Source organism: Hemitrygon akajei, chromosome 17, assembly GCF_048418815.1.
Source record: "Hemitrygon akajei chromosome 17, sHemAka1.3, whole genome shotgun sequence".
Classification (NCBI taxonomy): domain Eukaryota; kingdom Metazoa; phylum Chordata; class Chondrichthyes; order Myliobatiformes; family Dasyatidae; genus Hemitrygon; species Hemitrygon akajei.
The window spans coordinates 36,202,636-36,225,496 of record NC_133140.1 but is presented as its reverse complement, the minus strand read 5'-3'; the positions used below and the strand labels follow the sequence as shown (position 1 = coordinate 36,225,496).

General features: G+C 39.0%; 2 protein-coding genes across 14 annotated transcripts in view; one reads left to right on the top strand and one right to left on the bottom strand.

The window, feature by feature from the left end:
• tsnaxip1 (translin-associated factor X interacting protein 1) overlaps window positions 1–527 on the top strand; it is a 62,705-nt gene extending 62,178 nt beyond the window's left edge. For 8 of the 9 annotated variants that reach the window (XM_073069905.1, XM_073069911.1, XM_073069909.1 and 5 more), the window contains one exon: window positions 163–527. In XM_073069905.1, the coding sequence (XP_072926006.1) occupies window positions 163–361 (199 nt within the window). In that variant the 3' untranslated portion in view covers window positions 362–527. The remainder of the gene's footprint in view (window positions 1–162) is intronic. The other variant, XM_073069914.1, reaches the window with a different exon arrangement.
• An 11,156-nt stretch (window positions 528–11,683) lies between these two features.
• cenpt (centromere protein T) overlaps window positions 11,684–22,861 on the bottom strand; it is a 62,400-nt gene continuing 51,222 nt past the window's right edge. For 4 of the 5 annotated variants that reach the window (XM_073069903.1, XM_073069900.1, XM_073069902.1 and 1 more), the window contains exons 12-17: window positions 18,257–18,643; window positions 15,053–16,066; window positions 14,757–14,844; window positions 13,339–13,494; window positions 13,108–13,212; window positions 11,684–12,395 (exon numbers count right to left, since the gene is read on the bottom strand). In XM_073069903.1, the coding sequence (XP_072926004.1) occupies window positions 12,272–12,395; window positions 13,108–13,212; window positions 13,339–13,494; window positions 14,757–14,844; window positions 15,053–16,066; window positions 18,257–18,643 (1,874 nt within the window). In that variant the 3' untranslated portion in view covers window positions 11,684–12,271. The remainder of the gene's footprint in view (window positions 12,396–13,107; window positions 13,213–13,338; window positions 13,495–14,756; window positions 14,845–15,052; window positions 16,067–18,256; window positions 18,644–22,861) is intronic. The other variant, XM_073069904.1, reaches the window with a different exon arrangement.

Here is a 22,861-nt window from a genome sequence, read left to right as displayed (position 1 = left end):
TTGTTTCTTCAGCACTCTTTAAATGTATTTTATTTAACTGTGCCCTTGTAGGAACAGACCTAGGAAAGCACTAATATGTTAAAACCTTACCAGGTCATAATTCATTTGACACCTTTAAATCAGAAGAAATACTTATTTTGTTCACCTGTCATTTGTTCAAAGGGAACTGACTGTAGATGACCTGAAAAAGGCTTTTCAAAAAATTGACCCGTCTATGGATCCACAAACGCTTGCTACGTACTTAGTTAAAGGTTTCCAAACTACAAGAGAACAGCTTGATCAAGCGTCAGCGGTAGACACTGACACTGTTTTAGACCGACTACACGCAAATGATGTGAAGAGGATCGGACCACGGAAGTAGCATGGATATATTTCAATCCATTTTGCCTAAAGCTAATGTTTTAAAAGTATTGTGCACTTGATTTTAACTATTGGAATAGTGTTAGAGACCAAGTGGAATGTCACTATTCTTGGATATGTATTTACATAACGTTCATTGTTTGCTTCAATAAAATGAATGTCCTCTATCTGAAGGCAGTATTTATGACAACCATGAAAAATACAAAAAAGCCACATGTTGTAGGTACAATAAGTGTTTGATTATAGATGTGAGCTATTATAGTAATTCCTTTTTTAAAATACATGATCACAACTTAACTTGGAGAAAAACTGCATAAAAAGAGACTCTTCAGACATTCAAGTATGTACTGACCATCAAGCACCTTTTTTTTTAAAAAACATTAATCCTACTCCAGCCCATTTTATTCTCCCTACATTATCAACAATACCCAGAACCTAATGATACCTATCCCAGATTTTTAAATGTTGCAAGAGAGGATTGCTGGAGCCTTGCTGAGGGTTTTGTATCCTCTGGCCATAGGTGAGGTCCCAGAGGACTGAAGAATAGGCAATGTTTTTCCTACATTAATGAAGGGCAATGGGGATAATTCAGCAAATTATACACCAATAACCCGTACATTAGAGGTAATTATTGGGAAACATTCCTAGGGATAGTATTTGCTGTATTAGAAACTGTAGGTTTATTAGAGGATAGTCAGGAGAGATTGTGCCTTACAAATGTAACTTTATTTCCTGAGGTGATGAAGATGATTGATGCGAGTAGAACAGTGGATGTTGTATATGTGGCTTTAGTAAAGTTTTCAACAAGGCCTCTCATGGTATGTGGATCAGTAAGATTAAGACATACATGATCCACAGTGAATTGGATTGTTCTCGATAGCCAAGACGATTTTAATCCTGAAGGTAGTGGTGGAAAAGCATTATTCTTATTGGCGATCACTTCTGCAGTGATCCATGCTGGGACCTCGGTTACTTGTGATATATTTAAAGGATTGGAATGAAAATATACATTAGGTGGGCTGATAAATAAATTTGCAGATGACACAAAAATTAGTAGAGTTGTGGATCAGGAGTAAAGTTGTCAAAAGATTCAGCAGGATTTTGACCAGTTGGAAATATGGATTAGCAAGTATTACCTATAAGAGGAGGCTGGAGAAACTTTGATCGTCTTCTCTGGAATGTTGGAACCATAAAATTATGAGATACTGTAGTAGGTTGTCTTTTCCCCAGGGCAGACATGTCAAATACGACAGGGAGTTGGTTTAGGTGGGGGGGGGGGGGGGGGGAGGTGTGGTAAAGCTTAAAAGAGATTTGTGAAACAGGTTTCTTTTTCTTATATACATGGAGGGTTAGGCACCTGGAAGATGCTGAAAGCAGATATGATAGCAACATTTAAAATCTATTTAGCCAACAGAGGAATGAGCAGGGAATGGAGGGACATAGACCATGTATAGGCAGGTGGGATTATTTGCATATTCATGGTGGGCCCAAGGCTCTGTTCCTCTGCTGTCCTAATCTGTGATCTGTATATAAATCTCATATTATATTTTAGACAGAAACACATCTCTCTCTGCAGCTGCCTCTTTCAATAGCAATTTTTAAAAAATCAGTTCAGTCAAAATCATCTCATTAAGTAGGACAAATCGCTTATCCGTAAACTGAAAATGGGAAACCTTGTAGGTTATTTAGAGTGCAAAATATGCAATAAAGAGAAAGTGCCTAATATTACTTGGATATTAAGATGATCTCACCATTTCAGAAATAACTGTACCTGCTTTCAATTGAAAGGAACAAGCATTATTCTACAACTTCTTCACTTAATCACTTCTTAATTGCCAATCAAACCTAGTATTTATGGTTGTGTATTATGGTAATACTACAGCTTCATTTTTTCTTATCGGAATAAAATTTTAAGATGGCAAGCCAGCTACTTTTTCTGAACCAGCTTCCAACCCCCCCACCCCCACCCCCACACACCCTGTGCTACTCTACATTTACTGGAATTTGGCCTCACACTGCAGCAGTGAAATCAGACTATGATGAAAAAAAAATGTGTGACCCAATGGTACACTGTTACTAATCTTGGGGTACTGAAAGCTCTTGCACAACAAATTTTTCTCTTTCCCCCACTACACAATGTTCTTGAACTGAATTTCTGGTCTTGTAATCAGAAAATAAATTATACGATTTAACTTTTCTGTTCATTTAACGTAATACAAAATTAAAATGCTAACATTAACATTTGGAACTTTTCACCAAGGTATTGGAAATTATTTAATTCGTTATATTAGAAAAATTCACAAATTGTTCAGCCTCATCTTTAATATGTTCATGCTGGTAATTCTTACTTGTAGTAGTGAACTGAGTATTAAAATAACAGCCCAGGTTTAAAATTTATGTACAGAGAATTAAGAACATAAATCTAGGCTATCATTGAAGTACTGTATTAAACAAAGACAGTATTTTTGTTTATATTCAAGATGTCAATACTTCTTATCAATACAACACGCACAACACACTGGAGGAACTCAGCAGGCTGGACAGCATCCGTGGAAACGAACAGTCAACATTTTGGATCGAGACCCTTCGTCAGGACTGAAGAGGGAGGGGCAGGGGCCCTATAAAGAAGGTGGGGGGAGGGAGCACTGGATGCAATAGATTACCCCAACAGACTCACAGGTGAAGTGTTGCCTCACCTGGAAGGACTGTTTGGGGCCCTGAATGTTGGTAAGGAAGGAGGTGTAGAGACAGATGTAGCACTTCCACTTGCAGGGATAAGTACCAGCTGGGAGATCCGTGGGGAGGGACATGTGGACCAGGGAGTTGCGGAGGGAACAATCCCTGCAGAAAGTGGAGAGGGGTAGAGAGGGAAAGATGTGCTTAGTGGTAGGGTTATTGTTCCCTCCGCGATAGCGTATCTGCGAGGTGCATGAGGTTTCCTTGACGGTCAGTGATGTCGAAATCATAGCTCTGCAGGCAAAGAAGCATTCCCTGTAGGCACTATGGTGCCTTCACCAATGGCTTCTTAACCATCGTTTCAAGTGGCTTGTGATCTCAGAGTACTCTTGTGAAGCAGCCAAAAGTGTACTGATGAAAACGCTCAAGTGCGAAAACAAATGTGAGCATTTCCTTTTCGATCGCTGCATAACGTGTTCCTGTGTCCGTTAGCACTCTGCTTGCGTATGCGATCGACCGCCCATTCTGGAGGAGGGCTGCCCCTAGCCTTTGTTGCTGGCGTCACATTGGATGGTTAACTCTTCCTTAGAATTGTAGTTTGCTAACACCGGTGCTTCGGATACCATCCACTTGATCTTGGAGAGAGCGTTTTGCTGCTCAGCTGACCACTCCCATGCTACATCTGGCTTTGTCAGCTGTCTTACTGGCTCAAGGGTATCTGAGAGACTTGGTGGAAAACAGCTCAGGTAGTAGACAAATCCGATCAGTTGCTGCACTCCCTGCACATCTGTGGGTGCTGGCATGTTGAGAACATCAGTGACCTTTTTATGACCAGGCTGAAGTCCCTCACTCGTGATGAGATGCCCCAAAAAGAGTATCTCTGTTGCTTTGAAGACATATTTGTTCTTGTTGGGCCTGATATGTTGCTCTGCACAACGCTGTAATAGCTGCTCAAGTTTCACATCATGATCGGTGATTGCCCTTCCCTGTGTTTCCCCTTTTCCATACACCAGAATGTCGTCCGCGACGCAGATCACTCCCGGTAGTCCTTCCAGTGCCTGATGCAGTCTGCACTGGAAGATCTCTGATGAAACGCTGGTTCTAAACGAAAGTCTGAGCCACCTATACCAACCAAAAGGTGTGCTGAAGGTGGTGAGCACGCTTGATTCACTATCCAATTTCACTTGCCAGAATGGAGCACTCATATCAAGCTTGCTGAAAACCTTAGCCTGGTCAAGATCTGGCAAAATGTCCTCCATCACCGGAAGGGGGTAATGTTCTCTCTTCAGCGCTTTGTTCAATGGTCGAGGGTCAATGCATATACGAAGATTGCCGTTCTTCTCTGCGACCACTAGCTGGCTAACCCACCTTGTAGGTTCATGGACTGGGGCTATCACCTTGCGGTCTACCAGTTGATCAAGCTCAGCTTTCACTTTCCGCTTCATAGCGTGAGGTAGATGTCGTGGGGGTGTCACATGTCCAGCAACAATAAATATATAACTGAGTCAAGTTTTATAAACAAACATAAACATTTATTAAACTCTGCTCAACAATAGCGAAAAGTATTCAACTAACTTAACCGGAAGTTAACTACTAGACGGCAACTCTGGAACAGTTCTTAAAGTGGTAAATTGGAACACAGTCTTAAAGTGGTAAATGCGAATACACTCTTAAAGGGGTAAATTCGAAAGTCCAAGTAATTTATACAGTCAATTAGAGAGACTTTCCTGAAGGAAAGAATTCCTCGACGACGTGACGTTACTGATCTCAGCCGAAATATGCCTTGTCCAAAGGATTCACGACGAAGGAAATAAAACAGTTTAAAGGAACTGACCTTTTTATTCTGGAGGATAGACACTGCAGCAAACCTTCCTGCTCTTGCAGAGGTTATCTCAGATGCAGGCCACTACTCTTGAACGAAGATTCAATAAGGTTGATCCTTTATAAAACCGCCGAACGACACCAACTTTCCCCACTTCTTTCTTCACTCTCCAATCCTAGACTGTAAAGGTAAATCAAAGATACCCCAAACAAAACTGGCAGTGATTGGTGAAACTGCCAGTACAATGATTTTACCTTACAATAGAAAGTAAAACTCCACTTTAAAACAAAACTGCGTCATGAGACGAATACGCAGCAAAACTAAAACTAACGAAGTAACTAATGAACCAACCAACACAAAACTCCTGCGTCACAGCAGGGCTTTCCCGTTTTATACCTGTTGGAACAGGCCATCGCATGACCTCACACTGGCGGGAAAATTACATCACCCCACCATCACAAGACGATTACATCATGCTCACAAGATATTCAATTACATCATGCTCATAAGACAGTCACAAAATACCCACGAGGTATGTAACAGGGGTAACAGTGTGGGTTGAACTTCCTCATCAATCTGCAGGTGGGCTGCACCCAGAGGCTCCCCGAGCACATCAGCGAACAGCTCTACATAGCGTTCTTCTGGTGTGCAATGTTTTTCTTTAAGTGTAGATGCATGCACCCTGTGAAAGTTGTCATCGTTGTCCGTAATCAGCTTCATTTGTTGGCTGGCCCTGCTTCCCAGCAATGGTGTAAAGTCGTCAGTGACCACGACAAATTCAACAGTTCATCATGTGGTTACGCAATTTCACTCTGCACATCCCTTCTGCATCCATGGTGGTCTTGTTCCACATCATCAGCTTTTTTGTGCATTGTCTTAGTGTGTGATCTACTCCCTTCAAGTATTTGCAGGGTAAAATGTTAATGCTTACCCCACTGTCGACTTGGAAGTCTATTGGCTTTCCATTGATCAGCATCTGTGCAAATACGTCATCCTTTGTCTTCAAACTGTTGACCACCAGTACGACATTGTCGATAAACTCGGTGCTGCTGTCACTGTCGCTTTGTGCTCCCACCCCATGCACGGGCTTCTGCTTGCATACCTTTACAAAGTGATTTGAATGCCACATGCCTTGTCCGTATGCTAGGCATTGTTGCTTGTCTCTTGAATGTTCTGTGCCACAGTACTCGCAACGGTTCACTTTGCTTCTGCGGCTGTTCAAGGTGCCTTTTGCTCTGGCTCCACCACTAGCACCAGCCTTCTGTCCAGGATGCTTTGAAACTTTCTTGTTAGCATGAGGTTTAATCCCATAGACAGTAGCGGACCTGCTATCTGCAGCTGTACTGAATGCTTGTACGTGTGATTCAGCCATTTCTGTGCTTTTACAGATGTCAATGCAGTTATTGAGTATTAGCTTTCTCTCTTGTAACAGATGTATTCTGCTTTGGGAGTCGTTAATGCCCAGCATGTTTTTGTCTCTCAGCAGACTGTCTGAAACTGTGGTAGTAAATAGCTTGGTTTAATATTTATCCAGGAATTTGTATCTTCAAAAATGAGATTGAATAACTTGAACAAATCAAAAACTATACGGGTTCAGTAACATCATGTGACACATTCCACCATAGCCAACGGAGGAAACCCAGGGTTTTCTCATATTGAAAATGCATCAAACACTTTAGAAAAGCATGTGTGTCAAGTACACAAAGTTTGGCAAAAGAAAATTCTGCCTTCATTTTAAACAGATCAATATCAGCTCGATTACAACTTTGTGAGAAATTACATACATTAAAAGAACCAATTAACAAAATGGAAGTATTTTATGAGATTTCACAGATGGCAACAGACCTTTATGCAACCAAAACCTAGGGTGAGATTCAAATTATTATCTAAATTAATTTTATCCATTTCTACAGAATTAAGATTGCACTGAAAAAACTAAGAGTTAACTAAACTTCTTAGCAAGCCAAAGAGAAAAATAACAATTTTACTAAAATATATACAAGATATAATAAAATTCAATAAACAGGCTATTGAATATTAACAAATTAAAGATATAGAATCTTTGTTTAATCTTTTCAGGAATAGTATAACAACCCATATTACTCATATTATCAGATTTCTCATATTGGAGCAAAATCTCAATCTGGGCAAGTATTCAAAGAAGGCAAAAGGTGGCGGGGGGGGGGGGGGTCTGTGTTTTATGATAAACTCGAAGGTGCTCAGACACAGTGGTCTTGATCTTGTCGCACTCTTGCTTTCCCAACCTGGAACATCTAACGATTAAGTGCCAAATGTTCTACTTACCAAAAGAGTTCTCCATAATCCTGACCACAGTTTACATATCGCCAAAAGCTGATGTAGACCAGGCACTCAAGATATTGAATGCTGCCAAAACTAAACAAAAAAAACTGTCCACCCTAATGCATTTCAAATAATAGTTGGAGGCTTCAATCAGGCTTGATTGAAGAAATCACTGATCAATTATCATCAGCAGATAACCTGCAGCACCAGGGGACCCAACACACTAGACCACTGCTAAGGTACAATAAGGAATGCATACTGTTCCATGCCGAGACCACGTTTTGGGAAATCTGATCACTTGGCTGTCCTTCTCCTACCTGAATATGGGCAGAGGCTCCAGAGATAAGCACAACAAATAGGAGGCAGAGGAGTGGATGCAGGATTGCTTCGAATCAGTGGATTGGCCCATGTTTAAAAACCCATGTTTAAAGGATTTGAATGAATACACCATGGTTGTCATGGATTTTATAAAACAGTTGTGGACAAGTGCGTCCCCACAAAATTATTCAGAGTCTTCCCAAACCAGAAGCCCTGGATGAACAATGAAATCCGCAATCTGCTGAGGGACAGAACAGTGGCATTCAAGTCTGGTAACCAAGTAAGATACAAGAGTCCAGATTAGATCTCCAGAAAGCCATCTCATACGTGAAGTGGCAATTCCAGACCAAACTTGAGTCACTGGGTATGCCCAACAACTTGAATACTATTACCTCTTACAAAGTGAAACCAAGTGAGTGATGGGACAATAGGGCTTCACTCACAGATGAACACAATGCATTCACTGTCATTTTAAATATCAAACCATGGAGGAAACTTCACAAATTCCCACAGCCACTGATGACCTTGTGATTTCAGTCTCTGAGACCAAGACGACCTTCAGGAGGCTGAACTCACAGAAAGCATCTGATAGAGTACCTGGCTGAGTACTAAAGACCTGTGCCAATCAACTGGGTAGAGTGTCCACTGAGTTTTTTAACCTCTTGCTTTGGCAGTCTGAGGTACCCTCCTGCTTCAATTCTACTGGTGCCCAAGAACTTGGTAACCTGCCTCAAAGAGCATCATCCAGTAGCACTTACATCTACTGTGCTTTGAGAGGTTGATGATGAAACATATCAACTCCCGCTCGAGAGGCAGGACATGCTCCAGTTTGCACATGGCACAACAGGTCCACATCAGATGTCACTTCATTTCCACTCAACCCTGGAACATCTGGACAACCAAGATGCATTAACCAGGATGGTCTTTATTGACTACAGCTAGGCATCAACACTAGCATCCCTTCAAAACAAATCAATAAGCTTCAAGACCTTAGCCTCAATACCTCCTTGAGCAATTTCCTCATTTGCAAACCCCAGTCAGTTTGGATTGGTAACATTTCTTCCACAACCTCTGTCAACACAGGTGCACCACAATGCTATGTGCTTAGCCCCCACTCTACTCACTTTATACTTATGACTGAGGCTAAGGACAGCTCCAATGCCATACTTAAGTTTACTAATGACACCTCAATTGTGGCAGAATCAAAAGTGGTGACCAATCAGCATAAAGGTAGGAGACTGAAAATTTGGCTGAGTGGTGCCACAACAACCTCGCACTCGATGTCAGCAAGACCAAGGAGCTGATTATTGACTTCAGGAGGAAGACACTGAAGGTACATGAGCCAGTCCTCATTGGATGGTCAAAGACAGACAGGGGTCAGCAACTTTAAATTCCTCAGTGTTATCATTTCAAAGGACCTATCCTGGGCCCAGCATGAAAGAGCAATTATGAAGAAAGCACGGCAGTGCCTCTACTGCTTTAGAGGTTTCCAAATATTTCCCATGACACCTAAGACTTACACTTCTATAGGTGTGTGGTGCAGAGTATATTGACTGGTCACGCCACAGCCTGGTATGGTAACATCAATGCTCTTGAATGGAAAATCCTACAAAAAGTAGTGGATATGGGCCAGTCTATTATGGGTAAACAAAGGGTCTCAGCCCAAAACGTTGACTGCTTGATTCCACGGATGCTGCCCGACCTGCTGAGTTCCTCCAGTGTGTTGTATGTATTCACCATGGGTAAAGCCCTCCCCACCCTTGGGCACATCTACATGGAGGATCATCAAGGGCCCCCACCACCCATGTCATGCTCTCTTCTCACTGCTGCCATCAGGAAGGTGGTACAGGAACCTCAAGACCCACACCACTAGGTTCAAGAACAGTTATTACCCCTCAACCATCAGTCTCTTGAACCAGAGGGGACAACTTCACTTGCCCCATCACTAAACTGTTCCCATAAATTATGGGCTCACTTTCAATTACTCTTCTCTTCATCTCATGTTCTCGATATAGTTGCTTATTTATTTACTATTATTACTTCTTTTTTCCCTTTCGTATTTGCACACTTTGTTGTCTTTTACATACTGCTTGTTTGTCCTGTTAGGTGCAGTCTTTCATTGATTCTACTGTGTTTGCAGGATATACTGAGTATGCCAGCAAGAAAACAGATCTCAGGTTGTATACGTTGACATATGTACTTTGATAATAAATTTTAATTTGAACTTAAATGAGACACGTGCTTTTCTTGACTGTTTATACAAAACATTACCTAAAATGTACAACATAATTTCCTGTATCCTCACAAACATTGGTCACAGAGATAAACTGGTCACCGAAAATTAAGAACACAAAACTCCTGAATAGAATTTGAGGTTTTTAAAATAAGAAAATAAGATACCTAATACCACTAAATACCATAAAAATTGTTTCTATAGTAATTTTATGAATATTTAACACCCATACATTTAAATATAGCTATTCTTTTTTTGTAATCTAGTTTTTATTGAAGTTCATCATCAAAAAACATTTCCATAAGATGTATTTCAGATACTGTACATATATATCATATAATCATATTTGTCACAAATCTCAACATAATATTTATCTGAGGTATACACTTATAGAAAGAAGAGGAAAGAAAGAACAATCGAAAGAAGAAAACTATGTACAAAGTAGGGAGTGATTTATTTTTTAGAGCATATTCATTGACTTGTGAGAATAAAACCAGGCCTATGAGGTGTTATGTAGTTAAACCATTTTTCCCAGTATGAATCAAATTGTTCCAGCTTATGATTAACAGATGCTGTTATCTTCTCCATTTTGTAAATGTCCATTGTAATTTCCATCCATGTGTTTAAAGTTGGGCTCTCCTGTTATAACCATTTCCTGGTAAGGGTCTTTTTACCAGCCACCAACAGTATATTCATTAAATATTTATCTCTTTTCAACCATTTCTGAGGTATATACCCAAAATATATGGTCTTACTCTCTAAGGGTAATTCACATTTAAAGATGTCTTGTAGGGCATTATGTATCCCACTCCAATAGTCTTTGATAATGGGGCATTCCCAGAAAATATGATAATGGTTTGCATTTTGATTTCCACAATTTCTCCAGCAAACAGGGAGGTTACTATCATAATGGGATTTTTGAGAGGGTGTAATAAAATATTTTATCAAATTTTTTCATCCAAACTCCCTCCATTTTTGTGAACTGGTACACTTCCATTGATACCTCCATATTGTTGTCCATTCTTCCTCAGATATAATTATCCTTCCTTCCTTCTCCCATTTTGTTTTAATGTATGAAGTCAAATGTGTTTTAAGATTTGACAAACCCTTATACACACTTGAAATGATTCTACTACTGTTATCTGAATTATATGCTTTTCCAAATAGCTCTATCAAATATGTATTTGCCTTGGTTACATTTTTAACCGTCCTATTAACATACTGTCGCATCTGCAAATACCGATAAAAGTCTTGTTTTTCTAATGTGTTTCTCTTTGAGCATTTCAAAACTGAACAGTGTTCCTTCTTTCATTATATTGCAAATAGCTGTTACTCCTTTAGCTGCCCAATCCTTAAATCTAGCATCCAGTTTATTCGGTGTAAAATCCGAGTCATATGCACACCATTTAAGAATTGCAATGTCTCTCTCTAGTTTATATTCTATTATAAGTTTTCTATATTTTAAGAGTCCATTTCACCCATGGGTTATCAATAGTATTTACGTAACTTTGTAGTTTGTTATCAGCCAAAATTGCCTGTATGGGGATGGGAAGTACCTGCTCCTCAATGTTTTTCCATTGAGTGTCATATGATGGGTTGCACCAGCATATCACAGCTCTCAACTGTGCTGCAAAATAATAATCTCTAAAAGAAGGTAGGCCCCATTTCCCCCCCCCCCCTTTTCCTTGGCTAATTGCAAAGTTTTGAGACGAACCCTAGGCCTTTTACCTTGCCAAATATATCTTGATAGCATCTTGTTCCATTCATTGAATTGATATTGGTTAATCTCTACTGGTAGGGTCTGAAAGAGATATAGTAGTCTGGGCAGTACATTCATTTTAATAGATTCAATCCTTGAACTGAGACCAAGAAAAGGAATTAGGTTCCACCTTGTTATATCTAGCTATTCTCATTATGTGGGCAGCTTAACTGCATACCTTTATAACTTACTCCCCATAAACAAGGTCAAAATACAAAGTCAAATACATAATTTTATTTGCAATAATTCTCAAAGCATCTGGTGCAGGAAGGGATTAAATTCACAGGTTAAGTATGGAGTTTGGGGCTAAGATACATTATTTGGGCTGAGTTGGAGAAATGATAAATCAACAAATGATGCTAAAACTCATCTGAGAATTTTAAAACACTTACGTCAGAAGTATTGGTTACAAGCATCCATCAGCTTGATGGTATCTAGAAAATGTCTGGAATATCTTAGCAGGATTTCAATCCAAGCCTCTGACACTTTGACAGTTTAAAATTAAAAATACATGTCTTAAAAGTTTCTGCACAAAGATAGGGTATTATAAAAAATTCAAATAGTAATCATGTAACATTTTTAAATTTAATTACACCTCCAGATTAAATCTGAGGTACGCTATCATTGTTCCCTTCAGAGGAAAGGTCTCAGAGCTCCTGTAAGTTTGTAGAGTTTATAAAATAGCTTTAGATTTGATCTTCAAAAAGAAAAAACATTTCCACTTGCTTGCAAAGATTTATAGTTTTTGATTTCTCAAACAAAAGCAAGGTATTTGTTGAAATAATGCTTTTATAAATGTAGGCTATTTTTTTGGAACTATCTTACTCCCACTGACAGCCATTGGAATTAGTTTTTCTCTGCATTCCATTGGTAGATGATTTTCAATTAGTACGTTCAAAGGCATCTTGGCAGTAACAAAACCCTGTCTAAAAACAAAATAATAACAACATTTAGCACAAATTCAACACATGGATCCTAATTGCATTCTTCCAGACACAAGAAATTCTGCAAATGCTGGAAAACTTGAGCAACATACAATAAATGCTGGAGGAACACAGCAAGTTAGGCAGCATTGATGGTGGGGGGGGGGGGGGGGTGTGGAATAAACACTCAAGATTTTGGGTCTTGGCCCGAAATGTCAATTGTTTATTCCACTCCATAGATGCTGCCCTTCTCCAGTATTACTCCAGTACTCCAGTATTTTGCTTAGATTCTCCCAGGTCAGCTTAGAATTCCTGCACAAAGAAAACATTGCACATTTCGACGGAGACGTAATGTAAAGATTTTTACTCCTCATGAATGTGAAGGATGTAAGAAATAAAGTCAATTCAATTCAGTGGCCTGAGATTTGCTAGTAAGTATCAGTATGTCTGGGTTTTCCATTGCAACATGTAATATCAACTGCAGAAGTTCCAAACTTACTCTAGTTAATACTGCATCACAACATGCCCGAGCACTGGAGAGCAGCTTTTGTGTTGCTGGACTTGCAGATTTTCCAAACTATTGTTATTACTATTCATATTACAAGGCACTTCTCACTTTTTTAAAACAAAAATATTACCTAGAAGATTATTTTTTTCAATGAACACACCCCAGTGAGTGAAAAGTGATGCAGTGAGGAACATGCCAAACCCTTACCTTTTCATTAGCAATTCCAAGTCTTCTTTTTCAATGGTTCTTCTTTTAGCGTGTTTACTGTAAACATCCATATCCGCACAGAGCTGTTTGAAATACAATTCCAAGCTGCAATAAAAAGTGGCATTTGTAAAATCTGTAACATATATTAATGTTACTGCAATAATGGTAATTAATTTGAAGGAGTAATATTTGAATAATTTGCATTAGTTTGTGCATGAAGCTCCAACTTGCCATCGGTCAACTGCTGTAAATGTCTCCTTCTTCACTTTCATTTTAGCATAGTGGGTAAATACAGACTTTACAAAGCTGCTTGGCAAAATTGTCTTCTTTCGTTCATGTGTTGTCCTTTTTGGATTGTCATTTACTTTTGTGAGTGGTTTTCGTGCCCTGTTGAAATGGGATGCAATAAATAACACTGAACGAAGCAATCAATTTTATGTGATGAGACTGATTTCAAAATCAAAAAATGTACAGTATGTCAGATCTGTACCAGGTTTCCTAGTTCCATTTCACCTTTGTAATCAGATTATTTCCTCACACCAGGAGTTTACAGTCTGATATCAAGTAAGAATACCCATAACATAGGGGTCTAACTATCAATAATCATACTGTCAATCTTCCTCACAAATGTTTCTTCTATTTTCTCATCCAAACCTTAAGGTACGAGTATATTGGATATGAACTTGAATTTAGTTTGTAATTCCCCTTCTGAGTAGTAAATAAGAAAACACTCCAGTTAGAGAACTAAACTGACTAAATAACTCTGAACCTAACCAATCTCTGTCATAGAAGATTCTCATCATGAATCTGTGGAACTCTTATTGGAATGGAAGGGCACTGAACACTGACCCACAACCTATGGACTTACTTTCAAGGACTCTTTATCTCATGTTTGTGATATTTATTGCTTAGTTATTCATTATTATTTCTTTCTTTTTGTATTTGTAGTTTGTTGTCTTCTGCACGCTGGTTGAACACCCAAGTTGGTGCATTGTTCCATTGTCTCTATTATGGTTATTATTCTATTATGGATTTATTGAGTTTGCTCACAAGAAAATGAATCTCAGGGTTGTATATGATGACATATGTACTTTGATAATAAATTTACTTTGAACTTTGAAATTAGCAGATAGCATATAAAATATCCTTCATAACTCCTGAAGCTCTGGTCTTGGTAAGTGACTCGTACATTGATATTTGATTCATTTCACTACTACAGGTCCTCCCCAAGTTCGGGAAGTGTTCCATTCCAGTGAATTGTTGGAAATGCGGCCATGAACCGAGTTCCCACTGGCAGAAGCTGCCTACGGCTCCACAGCAGCTGGCAAATCTACATCACTTCCATGTGCTAAATTACATTTTCAATTTTCTAACTTGAAACACCTTAGATACATAACATTTTCAACATTTGAATTTCTTTCGATGTTTGAGACATTTTATTCTTAGAACTAAACATTGCGAAGTGCGGATTTCTGAAGGACAGACCAGGGGACCGTTGTCTGTAAAAACCATTAATACCTGAGAAAGATACAGCTCTTAATTTGGTGCATTTTATAGGAGATCAACACTCATTCCTTTTTCCTTCCAGCCATCCACACTTAATGCAAATACAGAAATGAAGTTATGCATCACATAACAACGCTACTTACTGTCTCCCCAATATTTTCAAAAAGTGTGGTGTGGTCAGTAATGGGGAGGATTTCAATACCTTCTCATTCTGTTGGAAAGTCCATCTCACTTTTATTACACGTTTTCAGATTATAAAAGAAAGGAAAAGATGTGGATTAGAATGTATGTATAACTTTATGAAATTAATTTTGTCTATTAGCTAAAGACAAATAAAATTTAGCTTTAATAATTTACTTGCATTACACATCACTTATTTTTCAGCTGCAGTTATAATTACATTGCAGTTTTAGTGACTTTATCCATCTTGGATATTTACCTTTACCGTCATCTTCTTCTTCATCCATTTCATCAGATTCGATGTCTCCATCAGAATCAGTTTCTTCCACTTTTTCATTGTCTGTTTCACCAACTGCCAAACCTTCACTGTCCAGTCTGGGTGGGCCGGACCCTTCACTGTCCAGTTCTGGTGGGCCGGACCCTTCACCATCCAGGCCGGACCCTTCACCGTCCAGTTCTGGTGAGCCGGACCCTTCACCGTCCAGTTCTGGTGGGCCGGACCCTTCACCATCCAGGCCGGACCCTTCACCGTCCAGTTTCGGTGGGCCGAACCCTTCACCATCCAGTCCAGCCAGGCCGGACCCTTCACCGTCCAGTTTCGGTGGGCCGAACCCTTCACCATCCAGGCCGGACCCTTCACCGTCCAGTTTCGGTGGGCCGAACCCTTCACCATCCAGGCCGGACCCTTCACCGTCCAGTTTCGGTGGGCCGAACCCTTCACCATCCAGTCCAGCCAGGCCGGACCCTTCACCGTCCAGTTCCAGTGGGCCGGACCCTTCACCATCCAGTTCCAGTGGGCCAGACCCTTGACCGTCCAGTTCCGGTGGGCCAGACCCTTGACCGTCCAGTTCCAGTGGGCCAGACCCTTGACCGTCCAGTCCCGTCGGTCCGGACCGTTCACCGTCCAGTCCAGCCAGGCCGGACCATTCACCGACCAGTTTGGGTGGGCCAATTCCTTCACTGTCAAATCCTAAAGATTCCATTCTTTTCATTTTAGCACCTTGTATTATTTCATCTGCTTTAACATCTCCCATTCTTTTACTGACTACTTCGGCATCTTCCGCTCTCACTCCAGCTTCTTCAGCATAGTCCATTCTTTCAGTATTTGTTAAAATACCCACAGTTTCACCATCTTCAGCTCTTCTAAAATTCAATACACGTTCTTCGACTGTTTTATCATCCAAGTCATCAACTACTATCCCCTCAGAGTAGTGCAGAGTGGGGGACTCCTGCAATGATAAGTCCTGTTTGGTATCCTTCGGCTTTTCCAATTCTGCAGATAAACAGGGGTATTATCACAATAAATTCCCTCAGAAGTTACTATATTATCAGATGATACTGAAATCAAAATATCTTTTCTAAAACTCTGCAATCTTTGTTTCAAATAATTGATTTGTTAACTATCAAACAGGTCACATGGCAATTTGCTGATAGCAAGATTATATCAGTGGTGGTAACTGGAACACGTCTCCGAGCAAAAGTCACTTGCATGGTATTTCCAGCATCTTGCCAGATTAAGACATAAGGTTGTAACCCAACTCCAATGGTCCTGATAAATTTATTGAATAAATTAAGATGTACATGACTCCACAACATTATAAAGGGAATTTAAGTTTAAAAGAAACAATAGATGAGAAGCATGTCAATCAAGGGCACTAGGAAAAGAAGTTCCAGATGATGGAAGAGTTGCAAAGACAAAGTTGCTGCACACTTAAGAAAAAGTATGAACCAATTCTATGGAGTTAGTTCAAAGAAGGTTTAAACATTTTTCTAACTAATTTTCTCTCTTCTTTTGCCTTTTTCAGCTACATTTTACTAGGATTAGGGACTCTTTGGCAATGCGTTCAAGTATCTATTTGCATTTCTAAATAGTGTATAGTAGCCAGGTATTGACAATAGAAAACACAATTCCAATTGATTGAATACCAATGAAAAACAAGTTTTTTCCAAAGTTCATTTTTGCACTTTGGGTCTGAACCTGGTAAGATTTCCCAGGAATCTTATTTTATTTGAAAAAAACTTTTATTGTGTGCAGTAAGTAACTTTATAATACATGTTGGCTTCTTAACATTGTATCTTGTCCTGACCAAATGGAATGCACTGGGTTTTCAGACTTCTTTGCAAAATTTAAATTTTGACTCATTTCCAAACCAATGGAATGAACATCAAAATATAAATAACATACTGGGAGGAACCTAAATCTTGTTACTCTTCTTCATCAGGACTCAAACTATGCAACATAATTAGCAAAGACAAAAAAAACGATGATATTGATTTATTTTAAGATCATTAGATTTTCTTTATATTCATTTCACACTAGGATTTCCATTTTAATTCATCCATCTCATCATCAGAAACAGCTTCATATTTTCTGATTTTCCTTCCAGATTGGTTCTTCGCAAAAGCAGCAGGACAGCTATTTCTAATCCCCAATAATCACGCTGGCGCTCTTGAGTAACAACAAAGACACAACAGTTAATTTAACTGGATGTCTGCACACAGGGCAAAGGTAGTGCCTGCCATTCATGCTTACAGGAGGTCTACACCACACCAGGGCCCCTCAAATCAACTAGGAACTGGCTTTCCCAGTGAAAGGTAATCACTAGGGGGTGAAATGCAAAAAAAAGAATCTGGTCAAGGTCAGGTGCTGTGAGTGGAAGATCCACTTCAACAATCATTCTGCTCCTATTTCCATTTCCTTCCTTCATTTTACATTACCATATGCAAAAGCAAAAGATTTAACAATTTGCTTTTTTTAAAAGAAAAATTTTTACGACTCTAAATTTGCTCAATTCCAATTAAAATTTTCATGCAAAGTAAATTTTGAGATCTACCCACACAGCTTAATGCAAATTATTTTACAATGCCTCATTTCCTTGCTGTACACTCAAATAATAAATATTCAAATAACATTTCTAGCTTTATTACAACCAAAATTATACATGCATAGCTAATCCTTTACTAACATCACTTTACTGAATATGACAACTTCTATGAAGGAAAAGCAATTACAACTACTTTTGTGGTGATCATGTTTACATCTATTTGGTTATTACATTAAAATCTCAGACAAATCAAAAACATAAATTTTCATAATTTCTCTGTGTCTAACAGGAAAAAAGTTAAGACTACCATTTTTAGATTTTGAGTTTTATCTTATCTGTTGGACGTAAAATAAACTGTCAATATGGAAGTCTGAATGATTTGATGAAGGTAGTATGGGACCAATTTGGACAGGAAAAAGGAATCTAATTTTAGAAAAAAATTCCAAAAGGAAACTTGAAATTTGATAGGGAGAATGTGTCCAGTGCAAGTTACAAGTGCTTGTCAGGCTATAATTGAACTAATTCTGCTGTTTGTAACCCAATAAAAAGCCTGATAGGTCCTAAATAATACAAAACACAACTATTGCTACAGAATCTAGTGAATGCAGCAACGTTATCAAAAGTTTAAAAAACAATACCGTGACCTGTTGGCTTGTCACCCTCACATCGATCTTCTGTGAGCCTTTCTGTTCTATACACCATCCGTGGGTCTGTTTCAGTCAAGATCCTTTGTTCAACGAGATGAGGAGTCTTGTCTTTTCCTGTAAAGGGAGTCTTTACGAATTCTTCTTTATCTGATGCTACTAACTCCATTTGTTTCTCTAGGTCAAGCCCAGTGTCCAGGCCAAATTCATTTCTCATTTCTTCATTCCTGACTGAAACAGCCTCCATCCCATCATTTAGTGTTTGTTGGTGTGAAGTGTGCAGTTCAGCAATACCACGTTCATCCTGCTGTACATTTGTAGTAGATTTCTCCTTCCCTGTATTGTTTCTGGTCACTTCTTGTACTTCTGCAGGTTGTTTTTCTACATTATTAAAGAATCTTTTTTATTATCTTTTGGATTGTGAGACAACATATTAAGATAATACAAATTTCCCTTATCAAAAGCTAAAATACAAACACTGAGAATATGAAAACTGAAATCACTGTATATTACTCAGTAGGTTAAGCAGCACCTATGGAGAGAGAAACAGTTAAAGGTTTCAGGTTGATAATCTTTCACCTGAAATGTTAATGTATTTCTTTCTTCACATATGCAGCCTGATCTCTTAAGTACAGTGGATTCCGGTTAATTGGGCCATTAGTTAATCAGGGCAGCCATTCATCTGGGGCAACTCTTAAAAAAACAAAAACTAATCGAGGAAATTCCCTTTGTTTTCTGGGACACTATGCCACTTAACTGGGGTAGGAGACTGTTGCCGAACAGTTTCTAATTATCGATGGCCATGTGCACTTGCGTGACCAATAGACACAACACTGTGCTTTGAGCAAACAGTTTTTAAATAGCATCAGTTGTGTATGTTTGTGTTCAAAAAGCAGTGAATTTGTCATTATGGTTTCCTTGAAAATTCATCTAATTAGAACTGCTGCCTAATTGGGCCAAAATGTACTGGTCCAGATGCGTCTTAATTAACTGGAATCCATTGTATTCCTGAGTCTTCCCTTTGACAGTCAAAGTCTTTTTAAAAGATAAAAATTTCAAGAGGACTAGAATATAAAAGCAAGGATGTAATGTTGAGACTTTATAACGCACTGGTGAGGCCTCACTTGGAGTATTGTGAGCAGGTTTGGGCCCCTTATCGTAAAAAGGATGTACTGAAACTAGAGAGGGTTCAAAGAAGGTTCATCAAAATGATTGCAGGTTTTGAATGGCTTGTCATATTAAGAGCATTTGATGGCTCTAGGCCTGTATTCACTAGAATTCAGAAGAATGAGGGGTGACCTAATTGAAACCTATTGAATGGTGAAAGGCCTTGATAGTGTGGATGCAGAGAGGATGTCTCCTATGGTGGAAGAGTCTAAGACCAGAGGACATAACCTCAGAATAGAGGTACGCCCTTTCAGAACAGAGATGAGGAGGAATTTCTTTAGCCAGAGCGGTGTATCTGTGGAATTCTTTGCCATAGGCAGCTGTGGAAGTTGATGGGAACGAGAGGAACGGGTTTGCAGGCAAATCATGGAAAGATGTACAGGATTACAGAGTTATTGCAGTGGCTAAATTTAACAACTCCAGTATTGACTGAAACTGCCTTAGTGCCAAGGGCTTGAATAGGGCAGATTTTTGCTACATGTATCCTGGAGGGTTTCTTGAAACAATACATAGATAGTCCAAACTAAATCATATAGTAGTGAATAAGCCAGGCCAGGTGACAGAAGTTTCAGGACAGGACCATTTTGTAAACAATGATCATAATTCTATAATCTTTAAAAGACTAATCCTTGAGTAAAACTGTTAAATGGTAGAAGGCTAATTACAACAGTATTGTCATAAACACAAGAGATTCTGCAGATGCCGAAAATCTTTAGCAACATGCACAAAATGCTGGAGGCTGATTTGCTGAATCTCTCAAGATTTTGTGTTTATTACAACAGTTTAAGCAGAAATGGAGAATGTAGGCGGGGTGGGGTCTGACATGTAAAAGTCTTTTAACAGCCAGTTGATGAGAGTTCAGCGCCAGCAAGTTCCAATAAGGAAGGCAACATTCAGGAACAATGGAAGTACAAGAGATATAATGGATTCCACTTAATTGGGCCATCCGTTAATCGAGCTGGCTGCATATTTGTGACAATTCTTGAAGAACAAAAACTAATCGAGAAAATAGCCAGGATTCCCTTTGTTTATTTGGGACACTGCTGGTTAATTTGGACAGGAGACTGTTGTGCCACAGCTTCTAACTAGTGTTGGTCATGTGCATTTGTGAGGCCATTAGACACTACACTGTGCTCAGAGTGAACAGTTTTTAAAATAGCATCACCTGTGTGTGCTTGTATCTGTTTCAGCAGATGGACGCCAATCAATAAGCAGTAATTTCCGTGATTTCTAGCAGCTGAAACTGTAGAATTTCTGGCATATAAACATGATATAAACATGCAAATGCTGGATATTGGAATAAACTTTCAAATAAAAACTTGCAGTGCACAAATAAAACAAAATGGATCAACACAATTTCCCACATAATTCTGTTCATGTTGTAATAAAATGTCTCTATCTTAAACATGAACCTCCTTATTCAGATGCTGATTGTTAAATATTTGTATTTGTTGCAATTTTGATTTTAGTTCAGAAGAGTTCTTTTCTGTAATTAAGATTCAGTACGTAAGTACTTGTAATTACTCAGACTCCTGGTTCCTAAAAAGAAAACCAGTCAGTTACTTGTAGCTTTTGACTGAGTTAATTCAGATTCAGATTCAGTTTATTGTCATTTAAAAACCACAAATGCAATGCAGTTAAAAAATGAAAGGACAGAAAATTTAGAAATCACTGTAGAAGAAACTATAATTGGCAGTGGCAAAAAATCATACACAATTGATTCTTCTGTTTTGGCATCAGAATAGATGTGGATAAATGTATCTATATTATAATTACACTGATGGTTATGCTATCAGGAATTACCATTTGTATACAAAAATAAGAATAAAAATCAAAATCTCTGAGAATTCAATTTTCTGCATTTAATTTAAAAGTTATAAATCTTTATAAAGTGCTTATAAAGACTGATTACAAAATAAATGTCTGATTCAATCAGTGCAATCCAGTACATCAGACCAACTATATTCACCTCAGCAAAACAGGGTAAAGTAGATGACCTTTCACCAGGATTATCCTTACCCAAAACATACTCCAGGTTAAATTATTTAGCCCCAATTTTCTTCACATTGTCATGAATAGTTTACATGGGTCTCTGCAAAATATCATGTATCAGCTTGCCTGGAACTTTAATCTGCTGACTCACCAAGTTCCAGGTATAGCAGTCAAACATAAATGCCACCAATTATTTTAGCCAAAATAACAGGTTAGACATGAATGCTAACTAGAGGCCATGGTGCACATTAGCACCAATGACTTACAGAGAATGGCGGGGGCGGGGGGGGGGGGGGGGGGAAGAGGGCAAAAGTCCTGTGTGGTTAATATAGGGAGTTGGGAAAGCAGATGAAAAGCAAGACCTTAAAGTTAGCAATCTCTGGAGTCCTCCTGGTGTTATGTGCTACTCAGGGGAAGAATAGAAAGAGAGAACAAATGAATGAATGGCCGAGGAACTGGTGTTGAGGGCATGGTTTCATGTTCTTGGATTACTGGAACTTATTCTGGGGCAGGGGTGACCTATGCAAGAGAGACAGGCTGCACCTTAACTGGAGGGGAACTAATATCCTGGCCAACAGGACTTAAACTAGTTAAATAGGGGACACAACCAGAGAACTAGGTCAGAAAAGGGGAGAGGGAGTTGCACTATTAATCAAGGGCAATATAACAGTTGCACCCAGAGAGGACATGATGGAGGGCTCATCCACTGAGTCTCTATGGGTAAAACTCAAAAATAAGAAAAGTGCAATCACTCTGATGGCATTATACTACAGAGCCACCCCCTCCCAATAGTCACCAGGAAACAGAGGGACAAATATGCAGTTAGACATGGGAAAGGAATAAAATATCAAGGTTGTTCTAGTGGGTGACTTCCCTAATATAGACTGCAACATCCTTAGTGCAAGAGGTATAAATGGGATAGAATCTGTTAGGTGCATCCAGGAGTGTTTCTTAAATCAATATGTCAATAGTTCAAGAGGAGGGACGTACTGCACCTGGCCTATGAGCCAGGCCAGTTGACTGATCTTTCAGTGGGAGAACAGTTAGAGATCAGCGATCACAACTCCTTAAACTTAAAGATAGCTATATGCATGGACCTTGTAGGAGAATATTAAACTGGAGCAGGCAAATTATGAGTGTGTTATACAGCAACTAGGGAGAAGAACAATTGTTGTGGAGCAAGTCCACATCTGACACGTGGAGGGTATTTAAAAACAACTGAATAGAGTACAGACAGATATGTTCAAATAAGGGTAGAAGACCCAGGATGGCAAGTTAAAGGAAGCTTGAATGTCGAGATAGATTGTTAATTTAGTAAGAAGAAAAAGGAAACATATGTACAATTTAGGAAGCTAAAATCAAACTGAACCTTTGAGGATTATGAAAGCACCAGAAAAGAACTCAAGATGAGAATTAGGAAAACAAGGAAAGACCATAAAA